The sequence below is a fragment of the Coturnix japonica genome, chromosome 1 (genome assembly GCF_001577835.2).
Source record: "Coturnix japonica isolate 7356 chromosome 1, Coturnix japonica 2.1, whole genome shotgun sequence".
NCBI lineage: Eukaryota > Metazoa > Chordata > Aves > Galliformes > Phasianidae > Coturnix > Coturnix japonica.
In genome coordinates this window covers 24,982,823-24,995,741 of record NC_029516.1, presented here as the reverse complement: position 1 = coordinate 24,995,741, position 12,919 = coordinate 24,982,823, and the positions used below count along the sequence as shown (strand labels likewise).

The 12,919-nt window shown below is 36.3% G+C and overlaps 1 protein-coding gene across 3 annotated transcripts in view; it reads right to left on the bottom strand.

Moving 5' to 3' along the window:
* The window catches only part of IMMP2L (inner mitochondrial membrane peptidase subunit 2), a 429,096-nt gene that overhangs the window by 65,544 nt on the left and 350,633 nt on the right, over positions 1 to 12,919 (bottom strand). The window contains exon 6 of one of the 3 annotated variants that reach the window (XM_032443055.1): positions 10,865 to 10,916. The exons of the other annotated variants lie outside the window; for them this stretch is intronic. Coding sequence (XP_032298946.1) covers positions 10,911 to 10,916 — 6 coding nt within the window. The 3' untranslated portion in view covers positions 10,865 to 10,910. The remainder of the gene's footprint in view (positions 1 to 10,864; positions 10,917 to 12,919) is intronic. 3 annotated transcript variants of the gene reach the window in all.

Sequence of the window (12,919 nt, the reverse complement as noted above, 5' to 3'; positions counted from 1 at the left end):
GCATTTCTCTCAGCCCCCTTACTGGCAGGATGGTACTGAAACTGAAATGTCACTGGCTCTGTGTAACACCACTCAGCAGCAAATGAAACATCGGTATATTACCAACATATTCTCATCATAAATCCAAAATCATACCAGCTAGTAGGAAGAGCATTAACTCAGTCCAGGATATTCTGACACCATGTAACTGAGGTTCTGTGCATTGCTTAAGGGAAGGTATCCTTAATGCAAAGGGGAAAAATGCTTTAACTGAAAATCATTATCTTTGCCCTGCAAAATTAAACTGCAGCCTAAAGGAGAACAGTGAACTTGAAATGTCTTAACAAGATTCTAAGGCCAGAAATTAAAGAAAATATATTGGTAGAGCTGACTTAGACTGAGGACTTCTCTGAAAATCCATCAACCAATACTAGGAGTTACTATATGGCCTGTTATTTTTTTTACTTAGGTAGGATTAAAAATGCATCTTAAAGAAAGGTAAAATAAAGTTGTCAGGGAGCAGCAAGGGCTGGCTCCTTCCAAAGCGTAGGTGAGTAGGAAGCCAAGGAAGCCTGCACCACCACGCTCTTGGTGTAGGCACTAAGGGCCAGCAGGAACGCTCAGGGAACTGGCAAACTCATAAGTATGAAAGTCAGCATAAGAGCTACATAGCTGTCTCATTTAGACATAATTTTAATCACAGATGGAAAACAGCAAACATATTGTTCTAAGCTATTGTTAGAAAGTATGTTCAGAAAAAGATGTAGTGCAATGAGTAGCCAGAATTCTGAGCCTTAATCCATTGTCTTCTACAAGTTACTAAAGTCTGGGTCTGCAACATACTCTACAGCAAAGCACTTTTGCATCATTGCTGATGGACTTGATGCTTAATGGACAGCATAATGGTGGGGCAACTATCATAAATCTTGATCAAACAGTGTCTTCAGTTTGTCTGTGAAGGGTCTATCATCATAATAACAGTAATAATAATAATTAAAATAGAACAGTTTGGGGCAAAGCTAATCATTTTATTTACTGTTGAACTCTGCAACTCCTCATAGAGCATTTAATCTTGCTGTTATAAGGCAGTATTTTGCCTATTTTCTACACAGCAACACCATTTAACTCACTTCCACAGTTAATTTTTTATCTTTTTCTTCTATTTTGTATTCTATCACTGAAAATGGTTTCTCTCCAGCAAACCTGTGGTGAAGAATAATGTAAATTCTGCAGCAGCACTAGCAGCAAGTAAATTAAATCATGGAAATTTTTATGAATTAAATATGAAACTGGCTAATGCAATCAGTTCTCTACTATGTACATTATTTATTTTATTAAATTAATTTGACACTAGTTCAGTTTCCAGGGTGCTAAGGTTTTCATACCAAAGACATAGCAAGGCACTGTAATATAAATATAAATAATATAAATGGAAGCGAAGTGAATAGCTTTGGAGCTGAGCAGAGTGCATTTTGGGATATGGGAAAGGACAACATTTGGGGCTTGGGGTACATGCATTTTGGATATTTTGGCTATTGTAATAAACAAGATAATAACATATAATGTTGACACTTAATCTGCGAGCATTAGGCTACTGAAATCAAGCCTCCAAGAAGAGGAATAGTATTTCACACTTCCTCATGTCATGATTTTAGTCTTTCTGTGGAAAAAGGCATCACTGCAATGGTTACATAGCATTCCCATTTTGAAATCCTGTTGATGGATTATCTCCAAGGAAAATGTAGCAGGTGGCTATTCAACAAAAATGTAGACTTCCAACCCATAAGGCATGGGTGTCCAACCTTTATGCTTGCCTGGCTTCACTGGGCTGCACTGAGTGAGGAGGAAATATCTTTGGCTGCATATACATAGGTGGATCCTACAGTAATGCCCCCTATTTATTTCCATGGAAACTACAACAGATACAAAGAGCACAATAGCAGTTTGACAGAGCAAATTCTGAGCTACAAAATACTATTTTTCAGCACATTCACTACCATTAGCTATGTTTTTTTTTTGCTACCAATGAACAAGAGCCTGCATGCCGTGCTCATAAAAACAAGTGGAGGTGACTCACTGTTGCCACTGCTGAAACGAATCACCACCTCACTGCCCACACCCACTGTTTGATCCCTACAAGCATTCAGCAAATGTCAGTGGATGAAAACAAGCACCATTTTTTTTCCTCATGGAGGAATTCAACAACAAACACTTGCTACATACACTCTTCCATGTCAGACATCATTTTGGAATGGAATATTGGTGGGAAGGTTCAGCCTCTACTGCCATTACCACCATCTGCCTTTGAAAGAGTGAGCCAATATGATAAAATGGGAGGCACAACTTTTGAAGCAGCCCTCTTATATATATATATATATTACAGTTAATGTATACAAAGTAACAAAAATATATATATTAAGTGTTTTTTATTCAGTCACATATGAAAGACAGCAATGAAAACATAAAACTAGTGGGATATGTGACCTTGTCTTTGTGAACTGCATGAGTCTGTTTCAATGGTACTGGCTACAGTCCTTGAGGATCACTCAAAGTGTTTGTCAGAGATTTTTGATGAAAATTTACTCTTCCTGCAGTTGATCCTCAATAATAATTGTTCACAAATGTACGCACTGCCCAAAAAAGTGCTGACATGAATAAGGTGTGACTGGTAAGAAGGGGCTTACAAAATTCCAGTAAAGAGATGAGATCAAATTTTTATTGCAACTCTCTACATTCTATTTGAAAATTCACAGGTAATGTGTTTACATCAACTGAATAGGGACCCACCAATAAATCAAAGAATTGATGACTTTTTCAGCAATCTTGAAACATGTTCTCAAATTCCTTTATCAAAATGGAAAGCACAGATGCACTTTATTTGCTACACACAGAACTGCAATTAGCCAATATATCAAAATCTATCAGTTTATTAGCCATAATTCAAGCTGGCACTGCACTGTGCCCCGTGCCCTGGTTTCAGGTTTTACGTTGGACATTAGGAAACATTTCTTTACAGAATGCGTAGTTAAGTACTGGGATAGGCTCCCCAGGGAAGTGGTTGAGTCACCATCCCTGGATGTGTTTAAGAGCCATTTGGATGTGGTGCTCAGGGATATGATTTAGCAGAGGGTTGTTAGAGTTAGGGTACTATGGTTAGGCTGCGATTGGACTTGATGATCTTTGAGGTCTTTTCCAACCTGAGTAATTCTATGATTCTATGATTCAGCCCAGAGGGGTTTATAGCGCTGGGCTGGGCCACTTGGTGGGAACAGCTGCCACCATGATAGCATGGGACAAGGGTGGACACACTGCAAGTTGTACCAGGCCATGTGGGGCTTGCAGGCTGGACATGTATGCCATATGCTTTTATCTCCAGCTACATGTCAAAAGCCTTCAAGGTAAAGCATGTAAAAGAAGATAAAGTAATAGCAAATCCTGTCATTCCTACCGCCAGAGAGGGCTGTCAAGCTCAGCTCCTAAAATAATAAAAATCCCCTCCAAAACATTTTTGAAGTATTATTCTCAGTATATATTAAATGCTTTTTCAAGATTATTTTGTCACTGACATTTTTGTGTTCTTTGCAAAGTGACTATTTCTAAGAAAGTTCCACCTATATTTAATCTATATTTCCTCTTCAACATGCAGACATAATTAATTAAAATGTATTATTTAGAAAATAAAAAGTTTTGATATATTGTCATGTAGTTGTTGTTAATATGTTGTTTGTATTTCTTTATTAATGGGGCTATCACTGCATTCTTCCTTGCAGGGAGGGTATATTCTTTAAGCAATTTTCAAGGAATTGCAATCAGGATAAAAGGCATCTTAATAGGAAATGAACTGGCACAGAAATATGTGAAAAAAGCTGGAAATAGATGCTAAAGAATAGATGACCACAAATTAGCACATTTCTAATGTGTAATGCACATGAGCTCTGCTTATTTACAAAGAAAAAGATAATTTTCTGTCACCATTGCATATAGAGTATTTCAACAAATTTCAGAGGAAGGCGGTAATAAGTTTCTGAAATTCTGTATGGCTACCGATACTTTTTAGATATTTGGACAAATGTATTCCAATATTTGATACATATTTGTCTTTCTTTTATGATAAATCAAAAGGAAAACTTCTTGAAGAGTTCTCTTAATACTTTTATAGCACAAAGCACAGCAATGACACAAAAGTATATTGCTCAATCTAACAGAATTAAAGGAAAGAGCTAGCTATAATGTGTTCATAAAGCCCTAGAACCATATCATACCAAAGCTCTTTCAGATTGTCTTGAAATTGTGGCTTGAAAGCTGACTGAAAAATTGTAGCTGAACCATATTATTGGATGTCAGCATGTCCCTAATGCTGGAGGGTGCTGATGGAATCAGGAAAGGCTGCTGAGAAATTGTGCTTCAACTTCTGCTGATGGGAACTTGGATGAAATTCATCTGGAGAACTGATATCTGCTTTGTGCCATTCTGTTTGCATTCAAAATTCTTCAGTTCTAATAATGCCATTCATAATTGCTTATATTATTTATGTACTATTATCATTCATTAAAATATAATAATAACTATCATTATTCAGCTAGAGTAAATTACTACTAATAAATGATAATTAGTTAAGAAGAAGCTGCTTCTCTGCATCCCCACACTGCTATCAATCCTGTACCAAGTGGCAAGGGTGAACCTACGGTAATTTACCTAAAAGGTAATTTTTAGCCTGTTTCAGATGTGAGACCTGGGCACAGTTTCCAAACAATGCTTTCAAGAAAAGTCTCAAATAGGCAAGAAGACCATTCAAAAGGCCACAAGGAAAGAAAGACCTAAAAGAAACTGCAACTCTTCCCACACAGGATGATTAGGAGCACTGGAAAGCCTTATTCTTCAGCTGTAACTTCATAGTACATTTAAAAGGCCAAAGAGTCACAGTTCAAATCAGCTGTCAAACCCCTTTCTTTCATTGGACAGAAAGAATTTCCAAATGTGGTCACTGTGTATAATAGGTAGAAGTTTTAAACCAAAGTTTTGTGACCCAAACTACACACTGGCATAAGAGTTCATGCCGAACATCAGTTATCATAAATTTTATTCATCATATGAATACCTTTGGGTTGAAGATAAAAGACATTAACTGTAGATGTAATATTTACAGGTGTCACAGGCTTCTGCTTTGGCTACATTACTTGGGCAGTTTAGGAACTGGGTATTTTAACAAGTCATCATCTATTTATCTAGGATCCCATTTTCACCTATGACACCTCTACAAGATAATTTATCCCTTCCCAAAAATAGAGATTTTATCCAGATAGATGAATCAACACCCAGAAGTGACATGAACAATACAGTGACTAACACAGGCTAGGCAGCTCCTGTCAGAGGACTGGAATCCCATCCCTATGGCACTGCCAGCCATCTTTCTTCATTACCACTTTTCTGCTTATTCTCAGCAAGTATTTGTTTCTGCTTTTCAGATAAACTATGATGCAATTTCAAGGCTAGATTCACATTTTCTTGCATTTGGCCTATTTTCCTAGACAGTGCAGGGCTCTGAACTACCTGTTGGCACTTGCAAAACCTAAGTGAAGTCCTGCAGCTAACACTGTTTGCAGTCTCAGTCGTGGTTAACCTTTTCTACAACACTAAGTGGATAAGGACAGAAACTAATATCTTATCCTGGGACTGGTAAAGAACGTACTGCTGTAGCTTAACAACTACTGATAAAGAATAACTGAAGCATACACAGTACAGAAGGCAAAATTTTGGTCCCCATTTGTCTGTCTTTTCCCTACATAAAGACTGAGTCGCACATCTTTCAGTACAAAGCTCTTAATACCATAACTGTTCTTGCTGCATGCCACTGAGTGCTGGCAATCTCTGCTCTTCAAAGCTGTGTAGCTCTTGATTTTGTTCCTTCCTCTATACTGCTATGTTTTCTCTTTTGCCTTGGGATCTTTCATACAGACTCCTAATCAAAACACATTATTTTATGCTTAGCTTTACAAAAACAGCATTTTATTTTTTACTAAGAAGGAATGACAAAAAAAAAAAAAAAGTATGTATTCTGTGAAGGTTCTTCCTTTTATTTTATTATGTTGGCTCACAACTTCAGAGGAGGATGTTGGTAGTACAGCAGTAGAGGTTGAACCTTCCCACCAATATTCCATTATATTTTGTTGTTGTGCAACAGATGGCATCAGAGAGGCACACTGACAGAATGGAATCTGATATGGAAGTGTGGGTGAGAGCTGCTCCAAATGTAATGACTCCTGATCTTTGGAATATGCTCTGGAGATGTGTTATGATATGGAACATCTCTATTACCACAGTATTACATCCTTTGGGTAAAATCTGTAGCAGAAACAATAGCAAATTTAATTTTCTCCTGATCACCGGCAACAAATTTTAACTATACATATATATACATACATATATATATATATACGTATACATACATACATATATATATGTATATATGTGTGTGTGTGTGTGTGTGTGTGTGTATGTATGTATGTAGTTAGTATGCAATTAATAAATGAAGCAGCCGTTTGGATTTTGATGGTGTTACCTGAGATACATTCACTGTGTAACAATAAGTACAATATATCCGGCTTAATATAGCTGTAAGTAATCAATTCAACAGCTACTTATGTTATGGCCAAGCTTTTAAAAATGTGAGCAGGATGTCTGCTCTGAAAACCCCTTAGCGAAAACTGCAAATACATCACGTGAACATCTTTTTTTTTTTTTTACTCTTGGTCCGTGCCTGAGTTACATGTGGCATACTGTTTGCACAAAAATAAATTAATCCTCGGTACTATCAGAGCTTGCTAGCCTGTGGGAAGTATCATGTTAATAGTTTAATGATTGTTTATTTCTATCTGTCATTAGACGATCATGGATGGTCTGATGGTTCATTACTTCCCATGTTACGTGGGAAGGTAAATCCGTAGTTTCTAATCAGTAGGCTCGTCGCTTATATCTGAGATTGCTGCGTCAGCAGCATCTACAGTTCTCCTATGGGCATGAAGCAAAATAAGTGGTATTAATTGCCTAATATGACTTAGCCCTACAATATAATAAATATAAGACCGAATAGTTTGCACTAAACACACCGTAGACCAGTTTTTGTTCCACAAACAACCTTAATTTGCCTACACGCCTAAGATTAGATAATCAGTGTAACAAAAGCGGTCTGAAAAGTTATGTCTCCTATTGTTTAAAACGCGAGAGTGGTTTATGAGTAGGGGCAATGCACCGCTCTTTTTCTATCAGTTGATAAGCATTACTCGAGCGTGGTGACTGTGTGAAAAATATTAATGTATGTTTGCGGAGTTCACTCTAATCAAATAGTTTATTGGTGCCTTTGTTGTAGTTTCCACTGGAAATGAAATAGGAGACATAACTTTTGGAGCTAACTTATGCGATAAGCAAGAGTTTTGGACTCATATGCAGCAGATTAATGAGAGTGGTAAAAACCAAAATCTTAATAAATTATATTACTAAGACATTCAAAAAAGTTTGTTAACAGATTCTTTAGATATTACATGAAGTAAAACTGTCCTGGTTTTCGCCCTCCATTAGGAAACTACACTTTATTCTGAACCTGAATTTTATGGAAACATTGTTCAAATACCATCGTGCAAATCCAGCATTAATGACACTAGTATGGGCTAAATAATGTTTACATGAATTATCTGAAACAATAGCGAATGAGCATCATAAACAGGCTTCTTATATTCAACTGAGATAGAAGTAAATCTCTGGAGTACGCTAAAAGAATTCCCCAGTTGTTATTGCGGTAAATTATCAGAAATTAATTAAGCTTTCGAACTGAGACTCATTAAGAAGAATGCTCAAATGCTTACTTTCAACTATCAGCTATAGATAAAGGGTTTAGTATATCGATGTGCACTTTAATACAGGTATCTGACAAGAATAATGTAGTCTTAACATTTGATACCTCCTGGGCATGGCAAATAATATTATCTGACAAAATATAACTAGTGACTGACATTCTTCTTTATTAATGTCGATGTTGTCAACATCTTTGAAAATGTGATTTTCTTAACTCCTACAGAGTGCTCAAGGTGATGTGAATTTGATAGATGTTTGTGAACGACACACAGTTCTCAATAATCAGCAGATTAAGCACATTGGAAGAATGACAACTCAGGTCAAGTGCCCAAGTATAAAAAAAAAAAGGTGGGCGTAGGAAAAGAGGAGTTAGATAGGCGGAGAGAGTGGGTGACCTGAGCTAAGCTAGTAACTGTAATATAAGGCTACAGGGATGAAAGACAAAAATTGTGAAGAGAATTGTCTCTTCAGAGAGAATTTAGTTGGGAAACAAGGGTTGAAACCAAGCAGTATTTGAACTGTTAGCTATAACCCTTCTTGTGTTTTCTGCTCAATAGTTGCGCTTCCTGAAGTTCCTGTGAAATAAGAGACCTCTACGATTTAGTGGAGGATGAAAGTGAATGGGTGCTGGTCTATATGAACAATCAACAGCCACTTTGTGGACATTTGCAAAAGCACCTTTCCTTCAGAGCTGTTTGCCTCTGAAGGAAGAGTGCTCGGGAGTAATTTACTGGCAAAGATGCTGATACTTGTGACTAAATATGGTAACGTGGAAAAATTGGGAATGAACCATCGTGTCCTTGAAGAAATAGGATCGGCAGGTGGCATCACGCTGCTCCTCTTAACTTGTCTGGCGCAAGGCCTCTGGTAAGGAGTGGAACAAGAGGAATTGTCTGCCTTGAGAGTTCCCAGATCCAGAAGAGCTGCCTTATGCCAAATGAGAGTGTGACTCAAAATCACTTGAGTTTGGAGCTGTCACTTGCCAAAGAGAGCTGACTCAACCACTGTTTGGCCTTATAAAAAGTTTGTATTGCCACTGAGAAAAGTCATCAATTGTGGTCACTCGTTATTGTCAACAGAAGCAATGCTGAATGACCCTACCTCTATCTGAAGATTCGAATGACTGAACTACTGACCGACTAACGCTGCATCCATGGTGATATCTCCCTGCTTGCTTCCACAAGACTCCCTGCGTCTTATTTGCCTATTTTTCTAATCGCCCTTCTTCCCTTCCCGCATTCACTGTGATTAAGCTTTGTAATAGAACTGGTCAGACCAACATCATGACTGGTTGCTTGCGCTCTAATCTCACTTGGGTATACATATATCAAAGGATCCTCCTCTCCCTGCACCTCTCAAACGCTCAAAGACTTAACTGAATTCTTAACCTCACTGCTTCGCTTCTACTAGGTAAAAAAGGATTTTGTTTTGTTTTGTGTTTTTCTTTCTTTTCTTTTCTTTTCTTTTCTTTTCTTTTCTTTTCTTTTCTTTTCTTTTCTTTTCTTTTCTTTTCTTTTCTTTTCTTTTCTTTTCTTTTTTTTTTATGTGACAGACAAAAAATAGTTATTCTCTTAATTTATTACAAATGGGAGGCTAAAATGGCTCCCAGGTTTAGATTTCAAAGGATTTCAGATATATATCCAAATTTTTATTTTATTTTATTTTATTTTATTTTATTTTATTTTATTTTATTTTTATTTTTGTGTGTGTGTGTGTGAATTCATGAATAGAAAGAATGAGGTATGACGTATGATCATCAGGTAAGACTTCTTATTAAGTGCCTTCTTACAAATACAGATTTAAATGTACACCTGACCCTCACTTTCTTTCTGCATCATTTATTAAATCTCTTAACCTTTTGGCTAAGCATTCTCAGTCATTTCTGTTTTATCAAGATTTCCATCCCTACTTCAGAAATAAATCACATACACTACAGATGCACTTTTGACCACTGTGCTTGCCTTGGGACAGTCTATTAGCCTTCATCTTCAAACGAATACTTGTCAGAAGAAAAAAAAAAAAGAAATTATTCCATACATATGTTTGTACATCTAATGCAAGATTAATGTGGAGGAAAAATGCTAAGGTGATAGCTGTCAAAAGTCAACTCCACAAAATGCATTAGTGATGTTAAATCTATACGGAGGTTATAGTCTCTACAAAATAGAGATACTGCCACATTCAGTAATAGAAAAGAACACAGTGTGTGCACAGCTTTACTTTTTTCTTTTCTCTGCTGAGATGGCTCAGAGCAGAACATGATACTAGCTTTATATTTTTAGTGATCTAAGTTTTATATAAACCAAGTTGAGAGACCAGGAGTTATTCAAACAAGAAAATATCTTCAGCAGAAAACATCGTACATTCACATAGACTTCAACATCTTTTATACATGAGAAAAATGTTTTAAAACATGCTATGCCTCTCACATAGTTTTTGATGGTTTTGTCTGCTTGCTTATTTTTCCACAATGAAATACTTTACACACACTCTCACAACCCTTTCAATACATCTTCTGTCGTTATACCACCTGAAATATCTGTCTTTGTGCTGTTAGTTACTAAATATGCAGTGTTGAAGGACTGCTGCAACTGTCTCCTCATTACATGTTCCACCAGCATTGAACTCAGTTGGGATATTTTTTTCAAGTGCTTTGAAATACTTTGAAATAGAGGAGGGATTACAGAAAAGCAAATTCTTTTCAATTTCATCCATGTAAACAGAAATCTATAGTGTCTTCTGCTGTGAACTAACAAAGGCTGCTAGGTGTGACAGATGAAATGCCTTTCAGGAGATCCATCATAAAGAGTGAACTTTGAAATGTATCAAGGGTTGCTCAGATGCTTAGGGGAAAAAAAAAAAAAAAAAAAAAAAAAAGTATCCATGAATCCATGAGTATTCACAGAGCTTATTTCAAAAACAAAAAAAAAAAAAAAAAGAAGAAACTTAGAATGAGTAATACATCAAACAAGATTAGCCTGCACATGGCCTGAAAGACACCTTTGCACTTAATATCAAATAATCCTGGATTCCTTACCTCAGTCTGTCAGTAATCGTGAGACTGCATAACTATAGGATAGAATTTAGTACTGAAAAAATAACAAAAAGACAAAATCAAATTGCAACAATTGGAATTATTTCAACTCTGATAAACATTTAAAAATTAATTAAAAAGAAAGGAGAGAAAGAAGGAAAGACAGACAGACAGAAATAAGGTCTTTATCTGAAGCTGCACTCAGGTGCAGCTCAGCCTAATAACTGTAATTATTAGCAAATAGTTTTTCCATTGAGTAACTGGATTAACAATGTCATGCAAAGTGTATTTCTGGTTAATTACCCAGATCCCTAAGGGAATTTCAGTATACTGTTTCATGCTTGATATTGTACCTACGATCAACAGGAAGAACCGCAAGTGTATTTGCCAGCTCCTTTTTTTTAAGCTTGCAGTGCACAGAAGTTATGAAACATAACACACAGTTCTGAAGATAAGAACACTTGTGATGTACACAACTAAGAGGATGCTAGAAAATCTATTTCACTTGCTGCACATAATCAAATTTCCACGTGTAAAACACGCACAATCAACTAAGACTTTTAAAATTAGTATGGGAGACGTTCCTCACCTGCAAAGTCCTACCTCTGACAGTTGTTTGAAGGACAGGGTCTTACTATACACACATGAAAATTAAATCTTCATCTATGTATTTAGCATTTAAGTGCTACAAATCAATACCAGAACACCAGAGCAGATATTTAAACATCTTGCAAGAACAAGATTCTTGTGAAGAATTGTTAGATGGCAAAAACAAGAAGCTCTTTCCATGAAGACTCTGCCAGCCCTGAGCAGATGGAACATGGCAGGGGCTGAAGAAAGGCATGGTAGGGTGAGCTGGGTGCCATTCCTCGCTGGGTCGAAGCTGCGGAACTGGAATTTTGCAGCACAGCATCAGCAGGAAAACCTTCTGGGGGATGTGATTCTGACCTCATTGAATTTTCTGGCAAAACTCCCAGTTATTCCCACAGAGATATTTCCCCAGTTTTTACTACTTCAGCAAACAGAAGACCAACTCACTCTAGCTTGTTGAAGGATATTTTTTACCCCGACATGGGTAATTACGCTATTATAAATATCCCAGACTCCAGTGGAGGTAATCAATTATTTTTAAAAGTGAATAAATATTTATAAAGAATAGAAAAATGTAAGGCAAAATTCTCCATGAATTTTCTCAATGTCATCAGTATTGGTCACTGAAATTCCACTCAGCTCTAGAGCTTAATGTGCATTTTTACTGAAATTTCAAGATGATGTGAATATTGTGAAAAAGAGGTATCATTGCCTGGTCCCAAATTTAATGGCAAGCAAATCTTGAACTTTGCTCTGGATGTAGATAAAATGTGTAATCTGAAGCTATATGCCAGTCATTAATGCTTTGCAACATTTATTCATTTTAAAGACTTATATCTATCTATATATTTAAATTTCAAAATCTATAAACAGCATCTCTGAATTCTTTTTTTCTCATATGAAACTTTGATAGTTTTAGTCCCTTATGAATCTCAATTTGAAATACATGCATTTAAATGCAGATAAGAACTTTCTCTAGAGAGCAAGGAAGAAATGCATTAATGTGGAATTCTGGCAGAGGCATAAACTTAATTTTTTTATTCCCAAGACAACTTAATTTTTTCCAGATATCAATTTTATCTGACACTTTCTCTACTGGTAGACAATACTATTTCTCTGTAGATTACATAGTTTTCTTTTTCACAATAAGCATCTAACTTTTCTGACATCAGAAGTCCCTTAAGATTAATCAAACACCATTTTTTTTTTTCCAATGGGTCAGTGCTTTGTTTCATCTGAAGTGTCATACTAGTTGATAGTGTTGTATCACTGATGTTTGCATCTGAGGTAAGATTCCATTAAGAGCACAAGATCACACTGATCAACAGTGTAACCATTAAAGTACAGGAAGTTGAATGTTATTAAGTACCCCCCAAAAAAGAATGTTATTTGAGTTGCATACAGATTTAGCCTATTATATTTATGTTCTATTTTACTTAGATACATTGAAGAATTGCTTATTGTTTC